General features: G+C 35.5%; 1 protein-coding gene across 1 annotated transcript in view; it reads right to left on the bottom strand.

Annotated features, from left to right (window-relative positions):
* Positions 1-19,950, bottom strand: part of LOC123318715 (soluble guanylate cyclase 89Db-like) — a 37,655-nt gene extending 17,705 nt beyond the window's left edge. Inside the window, exons 1-5 of the mRNA XM_044905421.1 lie at positions 19,672-19,950; positions 10,480-10,679; positions 8,866-9,059; positions 7,623-7,759; positions 1,546-1,791 (exon numbers count right to left, since the gene is read on the bottom strand). Coding sequence (XP_044761356.1) covers positions 1,546-1,791; positions 7,623-7,759; positions 8,866-9,059; positions 10,480-10,679; positions 19,672-19,713 — 819 coding nt within the window. The 5' untranslated portion in view covers positions 19,714-19,950. The remainder of the gene's footprint in view (positions 1-1,545; positions 1,792-7,622; positions 7,760-8,865; positions 9,060-10,479; positions 10,680-19,671) is intronic.

Here is a 19,950-nt window from a genome sequence, read left to right as displayed (position 1 = left end):
TTGATTTACACAAATCAAATTGTAGTTGGCTCGTTGGCTGAGTGAACTGTTTCCCTGGTGACAGATGATAGGAATATTATTATTTTCGATTTTTGATAAGAGAACAACATATGACCATGGTGAAATGTTGAAGTGAAGCGTGCGCTAGTATAAGAGTGTTTTGGCATCGGAAAGAAAAGGAGAAGAGATAAAATTTCCGAGAGCATTTTTGAGAGAAAATTGGAAAAAACCTTATCTCAAGAATCAACTCCGAATCAATTTGTGTGTCAAGAGCACTTTTGCTATGAAGATATCAAAAAGATGATGGATTCATTATAAACGAAATCGAAATTGTCATCCCTCGTGAGAAGTTGACTCTTCTGAATAAGAATATCTAACCAATAAAACTACATGGTTCAAAAGTAAATATTCTTGAAGAATTTTGTTGGCATAACATAATATATGGTTTATATCGGTTCTCAGCTGAGTATTGGCAAAAGAATCTACTCTAATACCTAAGTGATAAATCTGAGACTGCTACCTTTTGTTGTCTTGATGTGTACTACTCCTCACTACGGATTTATATAATTTGAAGATTACGGTAAACCACCTAACATAGCTGCTTTCAATAAACAATGATAAACAAAAGTAGGTACAATTTTTTGGATCAGTGATTTCTTTTGAGTTTCATTGATTTCGACTTGCATTTTATTGCATATAATTCAGAGAACTCATATTGAATATAGATTTGAAGAAAGGTATTTGAAAAATCATCAGAAAAACCACGATGACACATAACCTAAAATAAAATGAAGGCTGTTCATTTCAAATTGACGCTTGAATCCCCATCCCTTATCGATACCCGCTGCAATCGCAGCGACACCTATCCTACGTTTCCCGTTTTCGGGGACACATTTTTAGTACGTCGATCGTTCTCCTTCTCTCTACTCTCCATACGATGAAATGAAATGAAATGATATTTATTCATCCATTCAGACACAAATACAGTGTATAGGACAAGTCATACAAAATAATTCAATAAATGAACAGACAGGTAGAGAAACAGTGAAATTAACTAATGAAGTTATCATTCAAATATTCATTAACACTGTAATAGCATTTTGATAAAAGTAGATTTTTAATTTTTTTAGAAAAACTAGACAATTTCAATATCTTCATTGAATCAGGTAGATGATTGAATAAAATAACACTTTGATATTTAGCAGATGATTCATATTTTGTTGTTCTATGCTTCGGTATGAACAAAGTATTAGCATTTCTCGTATTGTAATTGTGGAAACTAGACAGTTTAGTGTAGCTCTTCTCATTTTTCTTAACAAACAAAAGACATTTGAATAAGTAGATACAAGGAACAGTCAACACAACAACAAAAATAAAAACGTTCGCTGAATCAATTCTCATTAAAAATAATGGTCGAAACAATCCAATCGAATCCGCAATCTCGCGAGAACCTCGATGTAGATGGAATGGGAAAATTGAAGTTTCTCATCCGGAAAGCCGTGAGATTTACATGATGCAATAAGCAAAATTAAAGAGGCTACCTACGTTTTTCCAGGTGAAACTGATCCCCTTCGGCCTCCTCAGTCTGAAATATTTTGTTATCGGCTTCAGCAACAACTTTTGTTTTCCTCCTTTTCCTGCCACTTCAATTATCTTTTCTCCGCATCCCGTTATAACCATGGCCGGGTTGAACAGGATGCCGAAGGGGAAAAGTCGTAGCAGTAGGTCGCAGGGGAAAGGAGCGAGCAGGGTTGTCTCCAAGTGGGCGGCTTTTTCGATTTTCATTTTCATCTAGAAATATAGATCGAATGTAAGAGACTTTGCTGTAAAATCGTTGCTCAAGATTGAAGTCAACTGAAAATAATGTAGTTTAAGTAATCTTTCCCTATAAACTTAATCAGATTTTGCATAAAATGGAATTTCTCAAATTCATTACCAGTGCGGTCACTCATTCTAGGACTAATCCAGGTCTCCTTGACACGAAAAAAATTGGTTTCCCAATATTTCCAAAGAGGCATATCCAATCAAGCGTCATATGAAATTTTGTAAAATTTCAGATGGCCATTTTGATCAAAGATGTTTTTGAGTCTCGTACCTCTGTTTGTTCATCCAGCTCCTTTTAGTTGCTGATTATTGAAATATTGCATGGTGAAGAACTGTGGATCAAATAAAAAGGATTTTCCGAAATTAAGTTTTTTACCTAACTAAGGTTGATTTTTATTCTCAGTGCTCCCAAGTGGACAGAATTTTCAGGGCGTAAAAACAATGAGCAATCACTACACATCATTAGTTGGGAAGCCGACGATTCTAAATCGGTATTTAATCGAGCGTCGTGGAGACCTAGTGGATTTTGAAGATTAGATGGTAGAAAGAAAAGAAGGTTCTATGATGTATGCATTTTCAGCGGTGGGGAAAGCGTCTGCAGGGTCTCAAAGATGTAAAAAAAATCGTCAGATGTACATACTCGAGCGTGTCAGATTAAGATACTGTATATGCTCTACGTGTCTCTGATAATGAATTCATGCTTATCTGACAGTTTGCGCGGTGGGACTGGCCGTACGGAGAGTTGAAAATGGTAAAAAAAATGTTTCCAGCGTGTCAGATTTTTAGAGGATATGTTAATTGGACCCAAAGGAAGCTACTTTTCAAGGTACTTTGCAAGGTCACAGCGGTCCTTTGAAAATGTAAAAAAAATCGTTACTTGTACATACTCTAGCGTGTCAGATTTTCATACAGATGATTAAACTCGGTGTTGTTGACGTGTTGACCCATTATTCTAACACTAATCAGGGTGGGTTTGCTTAATCTGACACTTTGAAGATGAGAAAAATGCTTTTTTTTTCGAATATTCTCCTGCCTGTACTCTAATCGTTTTTGTATTCATCTTGAAAGTTGTAGATAATAAAATTCTAAACAACTTTTGCCTGAAGCAATTTTACATACTCTTAACAGTTCTCGAATTATAGGGCGATAAGTGCGAGGAGCGTAGCCACACATGCGAAAGGGCAAGGTCAATGTAGAATCCCAGTCTAATCTACAATTGTCAAAATGACAAGGTGACAATTTCTATGATGACAATTTCGAAATTATTCTCTGACTGAATCTTAGAATGTACTATTTTCCAACGAGTGAATTTTCGCAGGAGGAGATAATTCAAAAAAACATATGGCCAATTTTTTATTGTTTCGGTTTCCTAAAACTATCAGATTATATTTTTCCGTTATTTTTGAATCATTAGCTTCAAAATAAGGAAGACTGCCACCGAGCTCGAGAATGTACACGTGACGTTTTTTTTGCAACTTTGGCGCCCTCCACACATTTTCGCAGGGGCGTAGCTACCGCGTTATCAGCGGTATCAGTGATACGGGGCCCCCAGGCTTTAGGGGCCCCCGAATGTCTGTAAGCAAAAAATTCCTAAAAATGTTATCCAAAACCTCTTACAGGTTTTACAATAGCATTTTTGAGAATAACTGCTAAGACAACTATTCATTTCAAAATCATGTTCATTACACCGAATCGATCATTCAGATAGATACGAATACTTAAAATCTGAAATTCAGAAAATTCGTGCCATCAAAGAACTTTTAGAATTAGTCCTGATAAAATTCAATAGCCTTGCATCCAGTTTTCCGGACGATATTACTGCATGCCTTTTATTTTAGACCCTTCCGGTTACAACTGCAATCGCTGAAAGGAGTTTTTCAAAATTAAAACTCATAAAAAATTATCTGAGGACTTCTATGGGACAGGAACGGCTGTCAGACATGTCGTTATTGTCAATAGAGGGGGAACAACTTAAAAAACTGAAATCGTCATCAGCTACGGCTGATTTGATGAACAGATTTGCTGAAATGAATGCTAGAAAAGCGTATCTTTAATTTTTGGTATTTTTTGTTTATTACTTGTTTGTTTATCATTTTATGTTGTTTGTATATTATTTGTTTGTATATTATTTTATATTGTTTGTATGTTATTTATTTGTGTATTACTTCGCTCCCAGCACCAAGTATGAGTTAGAAGTTTTAATTATAAGTACATATAATCATTTCGATACTAATCGAACATTTTTTGCTACTTTTATTTTTACTTCACCCTTCCTGAGGGCCCCTCAACACATTTTGATACAAGGCTACGCCACTGCATTTTCGACATGCTTAAATTGTCAAATTAAGAGAATATATACTTTTAAACATGTAATTAACCACATATATCTTAATCTGACACGCTCGAGTATGTACAATGATCGTTTTTTTTTACTATTCTGACAGACTGTCCTAGACAATTCCCTCTATATACAGGTCTAATTTTTGGTAGAGGTACTCTACAGGGTCCAAGGTATGTCCCCTTATATTAATCTGACACGCTTGAGTAAATCCCGAATTTCCCTCTTCGGCTCCCCAACTACATGTGAAGTGAACATTTCACTGCAAGTCAATTGAAAACTGTTCATACACGTAAATTAATTGTTGTATGCAGGAACTATCCCCATGCATGAAGGGCCTATTTTGGGGAAATTCATGATTTATACAGGGTGTCCCGGGAGTAACTGTACATGCTGTTATGAGACATAGTATATATTAGCTAATTAACATCATATTCTCAACCTTCCCGTAGTTTTTCAAGAAGATTCTTACGTTTAAAAGGGGTCTACACCGTTTCAGTGGTCAGTTTAAAAAGAAAAAATGAATATCTTACGTCAGAAACCACTAATTTATATGGGGTTTTCATTATAATTCAATTCAATCAGTTCGTCATCTCGGAAAGTCAGAAATTTTTGTATTCGTGTTATTAACTTGACTTGAAATTATCTCGTCTATGAATGTCCACATGAAAAAATTTCTCCAAAAGTCTCGCCATTGGCTACAATTCGTATCCTGGTGAAATTGAAAAAAGAAAAAGTCCCGTGGTATAAACTCCTCTTATTAATTCACGACATATTAGGTTGGAGAAAAAGAAATCCTATACCTTGTTATGCATGTGTCGCATTGGGACAAACTTATACTCGTTGGAAAAAGGAATTCATGTACTAGCAAAACAAGTTTTGTCATTGTTATGACCGAACGATTCAGTTGTCAATTAAAGAGTCAAAGATGATAGTGAACAAAGAAAAAATTCTTTATGTTTTACAATTTTGCTTTGATGAAGGGGAAAATGCAAGTCAGGCGGCTGCAAATGTAAATGAGGTTCATGGTGCCAATACTGTAACAGCCAATCACGCGTAATTTTGGTTTCATCGATTCCGTTCCGGTATTTTGATGTGAAAGATGCACCACGCACTGGGAGGCCTATAGTCAAGAATGTCGATAAAATCATGAAAATGATCGGAATGAGAGCTGTCGTAGCATCGCTCAGGAGCTAAGGATCGACCACAAAACAGTTTTGAACCATCTGCATAAGGCTGGATTCAAAAAGTAGCTTGATGTTTGGGTGCCGCATGAGCTGAAAAAACGAACGGAAAATAATTCGATAGACCCTGTTTCCATCTGCGATTCCTTGGCCAAACGTAACGTAATCGGGCCTTTTTAACATACTGGTGACTGGGGATGAGAAATGGGTCACATACGATAATGTCAGGCGAAAACTTTCATGGTCGAAGAACGGCGAATCCGTCCAAACGGTGGCCAAACAAGGATTGAAGAAGAAGAAGAAGCTCCGGTACCTTGGTTGGGAGCTTCTTATGCATCCACCTTAAGGTCCGGATCTGGCCCCAAGCGATTATCATCTATTTCTGTCGATGTCAAATGCTCTTGGTGGTGTGAAGTCCTCAAGAGAGGCGTGTGAAAACTGGCTAACGCAGGTTTTTGCCAATAGAAACAAGACGTTATGAGAACGGGGCATTATGAAATTACCTTCTAAATGGCAACGAGTCAAGTATGGGCGCATACTTGATCCATAACGAATTAATGACTGTAACTATGGTGAATAAAGCTATGATATGAAAGTAAAAATAACATATTTCTTTTTCCCCTACCTTATATCTCAGTCCTGTTTATTTGAATAAATTAATTTTTCAATATTTATAATTTTAGATGTGACAACTTTGTGTGGTACCACGTATTGGAGCTCAATTAAGGCTCTTGATAAAAGGCGAATCCATTATTTGAAATTCGAAATACGAAGTGATGTTGCTATCCTGAACACTTCAAATAAGGATTAATGAATCCAAACCTGGAATATTGAAATAACTGATATCTATCCAACTCGTTCTCAGTATTGTGTCAGTACCCCCCCTCCCAAGTTTCAATAAATTTCGTCAATAAGTTTGGCTTTGATGATGTTCTCCATATTTCCAGTAGCTTTCTGGGGAAAGCCAGAAATTACTTTTTTATAGTCAATCGGTACTCAGCTAGTGCTACTCTCTCTCTGATAAGAGTATGTACAGTTCCCGGGACACCGGTCCATTTATTCTGAATTGCCACTGCTTCAAAATTTTCAGAAATTAAAAGGTTTTATTGATTTTGTTCTGGGATTCAACTCACTGTCTAATCTTTGATCGGCGCAGTCATAGTTTTGTGGAACCTGCTTTGCGCCTTTTGTTCATTTATTAATCAATTTGTATATTGTGACATAAAGAAACCATATCATAAGAAAGGAATGATAGGAAAAAGCATAAAGAAACTATAGTGATTCCGTTTTTACATAAAGTTATTTTAATACCTCTGTGAGGGTTTTTTTAAATTGTGGTTCCGAAAATTCTGTAACTTGGTTGATTTTACCTCCTGATATAAATTGTACAAATTCAACTAATTTTATCGATTCAAAACAATGTATAGAACAGAAATATCACCTTTGACGTATAACAGAGATCACCATATACATTTGTGTCTTTTATTGAAAGCTCTATTCGTTGTTGTTGTTCATAATCTTGAATTTTTGTCAAAGTTTTTTATAAATTGGAAACAAAAATATAGCAACAGCATATTTCATGCTGTTCTCCTCTTTTCAAAGGAAGTATCGAGTTATTCATCATAAACCACCCCCCTGACTGCCTGACAAACTATGGGGGTGATGTAATTCGATTCATTTTTTTTTCTTTAAACACATTTTAAATGCAGCAGACGGTACTCCTCTATTATCCTCCTCTAATTATGGAATTATTTCTCATAAACTACCTCCTCCCACACCACTGACGGCCTGTTAAAAGAAAAAAAGGAGGGATTCCATTGGATGAATTCAACAACATTTTCCGCGTAATGCCCTTGCTAAACCTGAAAATATATCGAACCAATTTTTTTCGTGGAGTGTATGTGTGGACGTAGCCAACTTCACACTGGTCTAAATTACACCAAACACGAAAAAAGGAAAATTTGTGCATCTCAGAACTATTCGCTGAATGACACTCAGATTTTTAACGAACCTTCGAAACGTAATTTTACAACAAAGTGCTAGTAGATTTAATTTCAATCGGAATTGTTGAAATATCGTAAAAATTATTTTGTCTGTGGGCAGAGCAGAGTTCAGTCATTTCAATACCTAGATAGGTGACTACCTTAGTTATGAATTTGTTACAATATACATACATACAAGGACTCCTGACATGTTACGTCGGTCGGTGCAGTGCGATCAGTTCGATTTCAATAAGAATGTTGACATATATTATGTAATGAAAAATTGAATCTTACATATTGACTGTTGTCGAAATTCAGGCGAAAAGTAACAATCCTGATTTTCTTTCCATTCGCCTCTGACATTTCACTGGACAGGACTTTGGTCTCCAAGTTCAGATTGAACAAACTAACTGCTATTTCCTGTAGCTGACCTGTAAAAGCTCAACATTTCAAGGATGGCATGACTATCGAAAAATCTCAGTAGTTCAACACGTTCAACCCTCTGTGAGCCTGTTAATCGTATGAACCGTTTCCCTAAACGGGATTCATTCCTTAAGCGTCTTTTTTTTTTTCATAGAGATTCTACAGGGTGGTCCAGATCGTAACCAAGAAATTTTAACCACGTATTCTACATCAGAAATAAGCCCTAGTTCGTCATATAAACATATGTCGAGAAATGTTTCCTCTCCGAGATACGGGGTGTTAAAATCATAGAAAAAAAATGTTTTTTATTGATAACTTTCACACTGCTTGAAATATTTTTTTGAAATTTGAGACATGGGTTTTGAGCGTCAAGGAGCACTTTCTGCATAATATCATTTCTTTTCTTTTCTCCCAGTGGCGTCCGTACTGCAGCGAGACTGAATATTTTCAGATAAAAAAATGATACGCCACTGGTTTTTCAGACAATAAAAATTACTATTTGAATCCATATGTAATTTGGAGCAAATTGTAGATTTTGATTAGTTTAGGCATATTTATAAGAAACTAGCTGACCCGGCAAACCTAGTTTAGGTTTGCCATTTAAATTATTTCTAGGGTAGATAATAATAACTAACTCATCGTGATTGCTCGATTGGTCGTAAGAAAAAGGAATGCCTTTTTTTCTGCTCTGTACAATTTTTTTTGGGAATATTTTGTTATATAAACCTTGCCCTAACAATAATAAACACAACAAAAAAAGAATTGTCCAATTTGGTGCGATCGTTTGAACAATAAAGCATTTTGAAGTGAACCATAGATCCTCTTATATTAATATAAATAGATTGTTTGTTACTATACATTTTCGTTTTCTTTGAAATTTCAGTCAATAAACGTTCCTTTCAAGATTGTTTAAGAAATTATCTCATATGATTAGGTGTAATTGATAGATTTTACTCAATTATATTATTTTTCGACTTATTTCACTCAACAAAAGTTTATACTGAAAAAAACAGAAGAAAAGGATCATAATTGAATTAGAGTTCAGTTTTTTGGCACTAAGTCCACATTCCTTTGCGTATTAGATAAATATTCCGCATAAAAACATTTTACTTACCCATTAGGTAATGTGTGAAACCTTGTCTTATGCTTCGGTAAACTAGCACACAACCATTTTCGTCCACTTCGGTCAAGTACATAGAAGGACTCTTCATTTTTGGATAGGACAGTCTGAATTGGGAATGAATGTTATCGACGTTCTCCAAGAAATCCGTGAAGCTTCTACCAGTAGCTTTGATGGTTTTGTCATAGCTGAAATTGATGTGCATGCAAAATATTCTAGTAACAAAATGAGCTTTGCATTTTTCTTTCAATTAGATATGGAATAGAATTCAAATTCCGATTAACTTAGATCTCAAGATATACTATAAATGAAATAAAATCAGGAGCATATACAGGATGGGCTTTTTAAAACGAAACAGATGAGACAACCACCTTAATTGTTGAAGAAAATATTTACCAATAAAAATTATTTCGTTGTCTGATGCTGACAATTAATAGTAACCATCGTAACCACCGAATGAATTAGTCAAATAATTGATGATTTCACATAGCATGGTTAGCGGAATGACTGGTACTGTACGAAATTCAAAATTGAATATCCCGAAAACAAATGCATTGAATGAGAAAAAAATTAATACTTTGAATTCAGGATAAAAAGGCCTTTCCAATGAGATATCACTCACCTTATCTCTCCTATTCAAAATTTAGGGGTTGGTGTTCTAACACTAAGGGTTGAAGCGATATAGTTGTGAATTTGACCTTAAAAGTTGTCCCCCTCGAAACAAACATCGACGTGTCCGAGCATTTTTTCGAAACAAATTTATTCCGCCCGTTATCTCGTCGTTTTAAAAAGCCCACCCTGTATGCAGGTATATGTATAAATACATGGTGTCTGAATTTGAGGTTAATATAGTTTTTAATATTGCGTTCTTTTTGGTGTAAGAAAATGTTATAGGACTTGTTCTAAATTTGAGATTTGATGTCATCTATAATTTTTCAAATGGCTGATTCCTGAATTCCTGATTTTTTTTGACTCTCCTCAAAGAGTATACCAATAAGTACCTTACTCATGCGAATCAAATATCCAATTCTTATTTCTTAATTCTTAAAAGATATTCGACGAATTCAGCTAATTAGAAAATGAAGGAATGAAAATGATTCAACTCAAGGAAATAATTCAGACTAATTAGAAATATAATGTAAATGCATGTTCACAATGAATTTTTTCAGGTTTTTTCAACAAATGATGTTTTTACAAAACTACTAATTGATAAATATCCTTCCTCGTCTTCCCTTGATACGATACTACTCTAGTTACTTGTTTTCATTTAACTTTTTTGTTTCACAAGAAATAATAACAAATGCCCCTTGGTATGCCACCAGAACAAGGTTTAAATGAAGAAATATTGAAAAAATTCCAAATCAGCCAACGTCTTGATATTCACCTTGGGGTAATTTTAAACAGACAAATAATAAAATAAATTATGCGGGGGTTTCCGGATGTGGTGAATTTTCTGGCCTCAACAAAAAATAAAGAAAATTTTATATTCTCAAGATCCTGCTTAGTATTTACTGCGAATTCACTCTCTAAAAACATATAAACAATAAAATTTTATGTTTGTTGCTCTCGAACAAGTCCTTCGTCAAACTCAAATTTTTGCAGACTCACCCATAATTACTGAAATATCTAACGAAGCATCTTCCAAAAAATGTCATGAAATCGTCGTAGGATTGCGATGTGATTGATTCCAATGCTCGGGCTAAGTCAGCCATGATGTGATCAGGATATACCTGGTGAGTGCTGAAAACATTATATTTGCACTCCGATATCTTCAAGACCTCAAACCATACATCTTCCCCATATTCTTTCTGAAAAGGTAATAATAGTTCTGGTAATACTTATTATTAATCTGGTTAAAAAAGTTTCTGATTTTTTTTTACTATGACATGTAGTTGGGGGGCCGAAGAGGGAAATTCGTCATTTACTCGAGCGTGTCAGATTAATATAAGGGGACATACCTTGGACCCTGTAGAGTACCTCTACCAAAAATTAGACCTGTATATAGGGGGAATTGTCTAGGACAGCCTGTCAGAATAGTAAAAAAAACGATCATTGTACATACTCGAGCGTGTCAGATTAAGATATATGTGGTTAATTACATGTTGAAAGTATATATCTTCTTAATCTGACAATTTAAGCGTGTCGAAAATGTGTGGGAGGGCGCCAAAGTTGCAAAAAAAAACGTCACTTATACATTCTCGAGAGCGGTGGCGCTTTTTCTTATTTTTAAGCTAATGATTGAATAATAACGGAAAAAATATGATCTGACAGTTTTAGCAAGCCGAAACAATAAAAATTGGCCATAAAGGTCACAAAAATCAGTTGTTTCGAATTATCTCCTTCCCTGGGTTTCAAATCTTTTTCGCATTGATTATAAAAGTTGTAGAGCATAACATTTTCTACAAATTTTGTCTCAAGCAATTTTTTCTACGTTCAAACGTTTTTGAGATATATGGCGATTAATGCGAGGTGTTTAGCGATACATGCTGAAGCGAAAATTCACTCGTTGGAAAATAGTACATTCTAAGGTTCAGTCACAGACAACACTAAAATTTTCGGGACTAATTTCGAAATTGTCATCATAGAAATTGTCACCTTGTCATTTTGACAATTGTAGACTGGGATTCTACATTGACCTTGCCCTTTCGCATGTGTGACTGAGCTTCTCGCCCTTATCGCCTTCTAACTCGAGAACGGTTGAGAGTATGTTAAATTGCTTCAGACAAAAGTTGTGTAGAATTTTATTATCTACAACTTTCATGATGAATACAAAAACGATTAGAGGTACAGGGTGGGAAATATTCGAAAAAAAGGGATTTTTATCATCTTCGAAGTATCAGATTAAGAAAAACTCCCCCTGATTAATGTCAGATTAATGGGTCAACACGTCTACAACACCCAGATTAAACATCTGTATGAAAATCTGACACGCTCGAGTATGTACAAGTAACGATTTTTTTTCACATTTTCAAAAGACCGCTGTGACCGTGCGTCACGTCCAAATTGAAAAGTAGCTTCCTTTGGGTCCAATTAACATATTCCCAGAAAATCTGAAACGATGGAATTTTTTTTTACCATTTTCAACTCTTCCGTACGGCCAGTCCCACCGCGCAAACTGTCAGAAAAGCATGAATTCATTATCAGAGACACGTAGAGCATATACAGTATCTTAATCTGACACGCTCGAGTATGTACACCTGACGATTATTTTTTACATCTTTGAGACCCTGCAGACGCTTTCTCCACCGCTGAAAGTGTATACATCATAGAACCCCTTTTTCTTTTTACCATCTAATCTTCAAAATCCACTAGGTCTCCACGACGCTCGAGTAAATCCCGATATAGCATCGTCGGTTCCCCAACTAATGTCTTTAGTGCATCATGGAAATATCAATAAATTGAGTGAACGATATAGACTTTCCACTCTAAATTACTGAGGAGTATTATAGCTCGGTTTAAAAAATTATTGTCGAGTCCTTCATCAGATCCAGATGAGTCTTCCATCTCTTCATTAATTCATCTTGATATAGCTTGTTGTTGCCAAGAGTCTCGAATATGATACTGTTCATCTGTTTACTGGTGGACATTTTGAAAATATATGCGTAAAACAAAAGCAAAAATTTGATATACGACAAGGCTACATCCGCTAGTACTGAATTACGCATACATCCTTATCTACATATGTAGATGGGGAAGGGAGTAACTTTGAAATATTAAATAACAATCACTATTTTAGGGCAGAATTAGATTCTATTTCAAAAAATAAAAATATGTCTTAAAAATTTTTATCCACTTTCACTATATGGCGCTGTACGCGCAAAAAAGTAATTATTGTCGCCTAAGTTGAAAGTTCAATGAAGTAAATTCGCCAGTGTCAGCTCCAAATCCTGACATTTTTCATTTTCGAACTGATGTCAATGAGCGATAACTACCCAAGGGATTTGTTATCGCTGTTATTATGTTATGATTGGCTGTTTTTTATCATTTGTTTGCAAAATGACGATTTTCATTGGGAGCTTACGTGAAAATTTTTCCTGTATATTGATGGTATATTACAGGGTGGTGGACTTTACAATGAAAGGGTGGAAAATCGCTGGGACCCTTCAATTCAATTTCTGATTCGAGGAAAAATTTCTCTGTTTTTTTCATCTCCGTAACTTCAACCCCCAAATGAGGTTTAGCACAACTCCTTGATTTTGAATAGGAATGAGAGGTATTGCGATAACTAATTTTGAAGATCGTATCTAGTACTAAATAACAGTGAAAATAGAAATAGAAAAGAGACAATATGGAATTTATCTCGAGAATATTATCCATATCCAACATATTTCAAAGGTATTTAGTAGTTATGTTGTTAATTTTTTGTCCAAAAAAGTAGACGAATCATGTTTTTGATCTACCTTAGTCTATCGTGAATTTTTGAGAACGTTACAAAGTGTGTCAAAGCGATTGTAAATTTGTAGTAGAATTAAAATTTTGTATTCCGTAGAAGAAAGAGTGGAAATGGAAAATTTTTCAGAAATAATGACTCTGCGCAAAAAACAGCGGCTTCATTTAGCGAATGACATCCTGGATAAAAATGCTTACGTTGTGCAACTGGTTGCTAAATTTGACGAGACTGGTTCCGTCGGAAACAAAAAGAGGGTGCATGAAAGATACGAAGCGAGGGAAGTTGCTGTCTTAGGTCAAGTAGCAATGGATCCGACCTTTAGTAGACTAGGAAATTATCCGATGTATCTGGTGTGTGAAAAATATAAATTGTGACCACTCAATCTAAGGTTAGGTTAAATTTAAGATTATGCTACTTTGGTTGTGAATGGTTGATCACAATGATTTTTATATTTGTTGCTTCCTTATATGCTTGAGGCAAGATGATCCCCCAACTTGTGTAAAAGATGATCCCTGGGGATCTCAATGGATCTCAAATTAGCTTTTTTCGGTGGTGCATTGAAACCACCACTCAGAATACACGTTCGTCCCTCTTTTATACCCTATATCTCACTGGCCAAATTTATTTAGATCTATTGCTATTTATCTAGACCTCGTGCAAGTATTGGAGATGGCAGAAGATTATTGATCTGATCATTCTCCAACACGATGGCACACCACCTCATTTCGTTCAACCGGTGCGTCAGTTCTCAGATGAAAATTTTCCTCATGCCTAGATTTGACATATTGGCCACTCAGATCACCTGATTTCGCTCAACTGAACTTTTTTCTATGGGATCACCTGAAATCCAAGATTTACGCTACCCAGCGTGACTCGGATCATTAATTAATGCCTTCAAATCACACCAGAAATATATAGTAATGTACATGAACGTTTTCAAACAAACTTATAAACTGCTCCACATGAGTTAGGGATATTGTCTTAAATTGCAAAAAATATACCTAGTTAAAATAAGATTTTTGTGATGAAAATGATGCAAATTAATTTTAGCCTGTAGGTCAGCAGCGTATATCGAGTAAAATAACGAAATTTTATTCCCAGAGAATTCAAGCATTTTAAGACCATCAATACAATGTATGGCCTCCACGGGCATCAATAACAGCTTGACATCTTCTTTGCACACTACACACGAGGTTGTTGAACATTTCTTGAGGAATTATATAATTATATTATAAACGGGGCAGAAGCTCTCTCAGATCTTTTAAGGATTCTGGGGTAGGTTGATGATTATCTAATCTTCTTTGGAGCATATCCCATGCATGTTCTATGCAATTCAAATCTGGTATTGGTAAATGTGGAATACCAAGCTCCTCGCGCGCATTCTCAACTATGGCTGCACGGTGCGGTCTAGCGTTATCGTCTAGAAATTGAAAAGTTTCACCAATAGCAGCGTGAAAATTTGGCACAACATTGTCAATGACATGCTCCCTATAGTGTAAGGCGGTCATATTCCCAGGTCAAATGTGTAGATCTGTGCGCCCGTTGAAACATATCCCGGCCCATACCATAACACTACCCCCTCGGAATGGATGGACTTCTTGGACATAGCGACGATTACGGGGTATGCGTGGGATTGTCCATACCCTTGTTCTTCGAGAATCTGAAAATCGTCCATATCAGTCATTGATCGTTCCAATTGATATGTTGCCATGCTCATTCCAGTCTTTGACGCTTATGGTCACGTGTCAATGGAACTCCTCTTAGGCCCAGCGCAAATAGAAACGCAGGTTGGTGAGGTGACGCAGGGTGACGCAGCTTTTTCCTGCGATGCACGTACTATCTGACAAGTCACTGTCACGCTTTATTTGCGCAGTATTGGTCTTTTCTATGTTTTACAAAAACTCACTCTGCGTCACCTCACTAACCTGCGTTTCTATTTGCGCCGGGCCTTAATGGACGCCTAGAACCTAGATTCACCTCTCCCAAACATCGTCTGATAGTTTCGATGGAAACTTGGACCCCATCTGCATTTTGAAGAGTATTCCGTAGCATTCTACACGTAGATGTAGGGTTTCTTCTCGCCGAAACGGTGATGAAACGATCCTGAGCAGGTGTTGTTTTTCGTCGCCCACCAAACCTTGGTCTTTCCAACACGGAACCTGTCTCCCTGAACCTATTCCAAAATCGAGATATCACACTTTGGATGAGTTAGAGCCTTTCCGCTACAACAACCTGAGTTAGGCCAGCCTGAAGCATTCCGATAGCCCTATTAGCCTCAGCGTTTGTTAATTTACGTCTTGGCATTCTCAGAAAACTCGTTTCAAATCGAAGCCGTTGATAAACTGACTTCATTTCAAAATAAGAACATTCATGAAGCATATGCAAAGAACCAAACTTCAGAAAAAAGGCGGCCAGATTGACGAAATGTCTGTTTTTTGTTGGATCGATTACAGCGATTTTCTCGATGATTACATACTTTTAAAAACGATTGAATACGATATCCCTAACTCTTGTGGAGCAGTATATTACTGCATATGGAAGTGAATGGTTCCCATTTCCAGCATTTAATAAACTAATCAGAAAAGTAAGTACTCTTTCACTAACGATGAAAATTTTGAAGCGAAATTTCAGAATCAGATAGTAGGTACTCGATAAGATCTTCAACATGAAGTTTCGCAACCCTATTCAAAGAGGAAAGAGCGGAAAAGTTGTTCCCCTCGAATTGATGGGTCCGAGCAATTTTCTTCATTTTCATTTTGAGGACGGAAAATCGAGTGGTTAAGTTTTCGTAGGAACACATGTATGTTTTTCATAAGAGAAGTGTCACATTTCCTGGCGAGTCTGTTTGCCCTTCGAGTTTTGAGGCGGGTATGTGAAGGCGAGCCATGAAAATTAACTTTTTCCCCGAATGAAATATGTTATTTTTTTCATACGTTCATTTGAAATTCATAATAATCTGGACATCAACCTATGGATTTGATTTATATTTACAATCATTATAATTGGGTGATTATTGGAAAATGCAACCAGTTACGGTTGTCACCTTTCACAAAAAGCACATGTCTTTTTCCTTGGGAGGAGGAAAACAATTCATCGTTGACATAGCAACACTGTTCCCTTCGGCGGAGGAGAAGAAGGACTTCTCGATGATCCTGTCAATCAAGATATAACGTTTTTTATTGTAAGTTGGAAAACAACTTATTTTTTCTCTCATAACACCGTATGCATTTTTCAATATCACACCCCTTGTATTGAGGCTGTAGAATTTTGGAAAATAAATTTCCTATTAAACAATCTAACCAGGTCAAATGGGGTGAAATTGATTTGTTGTGGGACTTTGATACCCGATAATAATTTTGTAGGGCCAGTTTGACTTCCGCTTAGTTCTAATATAGTTGACATCTGCGTCATGGTTAGTCAAAAAGGTTAACTTCCACCATTTATTTTTGTGGTTTTTTTATATAAATAAAAACTTCTACATGGATACCGCGATAATTTTTAATCTAGATCCGAAGGAGTGATTTTGATAACCTATTGAAATGTGATGGATTATCAAATACTCTAGAGAAGGGGATAAATAGCGTACTGTGATAAATTTTAAAACTAAAACCTTTGATAAAATCCAAAAATATATACAATACAATATGATACAATATTGATTATGAAACCGGCCGTAAGTTAATCCAAAAACCTCAAATTACTTAAATAGAAGATTTATTGGAAGAACCCACAACGTATTTCTAAGAACTGATCAAGACTGAAAGATAAGGGCGAATTCAATAGATTCCAGTTATCTCTACGATTTCTTTTTGTCCCCACTGGCACATGGAACAGCTTATATGAACATAGAAAGCATTGAAAGCAAACGACGTTTTTCAGAAAGAATTTTCTACCCAATTAAAATTCTAGATTCCAGTCGGATATCCGAGGAGCATATACAAGGTGTATATAAATATATGTGGAGTGGGTCTTCCATATAACTTTTCTTTTTTGTGCCCTGCCTGCTTAGGCATCCCCTAAAGATGCGTCCGGTCCGAGAAGCAGTTTTTAATTTTTTCTTGAACATCTAGAAACTGACAGGAAAGAATGAAGTGAAGCAGATATTTTATGCCAGCAAGAAGGGATTCAGAAATTTTTTTTTATGGTGTTCGTCTATGAATGGAAGGAGTAGTAAAAACCATACCTAAGCGTTTTTTTTTCGCAACAATTTTTTTTCTATTTTTATATTTTACGATAAAAAGTTTGTTGTGAATAGCTTGATCCATGTTTTTGAAACGAATTCGTTTTTATGTGAGGAAAAATGAACGGATTTTTATGCATTTGATTTGTTGGTTCTTTTCGTTCGAATTTTGGAAAAATAATGCTATCAAATGTAGGTTTAGGAAAAAATATCTTCATATCGAATTAATGATCCCTCATGGCATTGGTTGGAGAACACCCAATATGTGAACTGTAATCAAATTAATATTCCACAAAAATTAGCAGTCACTGAACCGCAAAAATTTCGTATCGAATGTCTTATGATTCTTCTTCATTTTTCTCATGTTTAGTTATTAAAAATATATTTCTTTTCGCATGATTTAGCTAATACTGAAAATATTTTTTGCATTTTATTTATTTTTTAGAGTTATATAAATATTTAAAAATACCTACATAAATTATTTTTTCTAATTTTGACATTTAAAGTGACACTTTTCAAAACTCATTGACTTTTCGTAACCACTTACGAAAATTAAAATATTTCGCAACTGATGATAAAAGTATACTTGCTTCCATAGTAACAGACTGAAAAATGAAATATTTCTGTCACTAGACGATTAAAAAGGATTCTGCGAAGGAATCTTGAATAGACGATTTTGATACTTTCAATTTCAATTCATAGCCACATCTTTTTCAAAATAAGAAAAAATTATGTTCTAGGTTCTAGTGAAGTAAATATTCTCTACATGGCCTCAGAAGAAAAAAGTGAAATATCTACTTGTACTTGATATGACGATGAAACGCGAATGACTAGGACTAATTCGAATGTATTATAGTCCTCATCCATTTTGATCTTGTGTTCTGAATATGATCGATTATAATTTCTCCATTACCATTCTCTTACAGCTCTACCAATATGCGAATGCAAATGTATGATACTTAGATATATGCGCAATATCTATTGAACCTATACTTTTGGATTGTGTTGTTTCGAATAAAGCTAAAGCTAATCTCTTATTTATGAGACAAATTATAATTTCAAAACCAATCATTCTAAAATTCGGTTATACAGAGATACTGCTTCAAAAATTTCAATACAAATTTTGAATGTGGGTCCCCAACACGTAGTTGTTACATGCCTGATGTGTTCTCATCTGCCATAGGCCGACACACGTAGAGAAAGGTTGCACAATAAAACACGGAGCTAAATAGGGTACCTAGAATTTTTTAAACTTTTCACCCTTTCTTCCACAAAACGGAACTATCATAAGGACCATTTCGATTCTACTTGACCGTTATTATTTTTGTGATACCTCATAATAAAACTTTTTAGATAAGGGAAATAAGAAGCTATGAAACGATAAAATATGTTTTGAAGCATTTTTTATTCATTTAGTATTATTTCACGATCTATCCCATCACCCCTCAAAATCTATAAGGGAATGAGAAAATGTCTCTGGTGTTCTGGAGCATGGGCTATTATATTGATACTTAGGTAACGTCTATCGTGCAGTACAAAGTGTTACATTTTGTATGATATTCATGAGTGTAATTTTTTATTTTTCTTTCCCTAATTTTTAACTTTCAATGGGTATATTGGAGCATGAATCTTGGAGGCATTCGAGTTTTGAACTGATTTCTCAGTAGTTTCTGAGGAAAATCCAATATAAAAAAAATTCTCATTTGCTGTTTGAAATATTAATCGAAATCATTAGATGTTATACCTACAGTTATCCGCAATGAGTTTTTTTTGTACCCTAATTTTAATATTGGTGGGCTTCTGAGTATTCTCCTCTAAAATGCACAGTGCAAAATACACTGCTTATATGAATATGCAGATTCCTAATTAGAAAAAACTTGACATCAAACATATCGAATTCAAATTTGCAGAAGCCTCTTTTCCAATTATAATTTTCAATTTATTTTTCTTAATTGTTATTTTATTATATTCGTTTTGTGAATGCATTTCGGATCACGTCTTAAGGAACTGCAAAAACAAACCAAATTGTTTATATTATGATGCCCTATTAATGACACGAAATTTGTCATTCATACAAGAGGAGCTGCTGGTTGCAGCTTCAATGATCATCAAAAATACAAATTGAAATATATTTCGATACCACGGGATCAAATAATTATCTTGCGACAAAAAAATTGACCGACCGTCCGAAAAAAACACCGCGAGTAAATAAATTCTCAGTGTAACCAACCTGCACAAAATGCTGCACGCTCTCCAACAGCATGCCATACATCTTTGAGTATCAATCACGATCGAGAGCACTAAATCAACAGGAAAAGTAAACGCGTGCAGTTATTCGCAGCTCGGAGCGAACTTGACGATAAAATTGAGGTAGGAATCCTTTTTCCTACCACGGTTAACGACGCATGTAGAGAGGATCCTTGCATATCGCTGGCGGACAGCGTGCGATCCGAGCTTGATTCACTCCTGGAAATTGTTTTTTCCGGACGGACGGCTCGGGAAAATGGAG

This window comes from Coccinella septempunctata, chromosome 8 (assembly GCF_907165205.1).
Source record: "Coccinella septempunctata chromosome 8, icCocSept1.1, whole genome shotgun sequence".
Classification (NCBI taxonomy): Eukaryota; Metazoa; Arthropoda; class Insecta; order Coleoptera; family Coccinellidae; genus Coccinella; species Coccinella septempunctata.
This window is presented reverse-complemented; position numbering and strand designations above follow the sequence as displayed.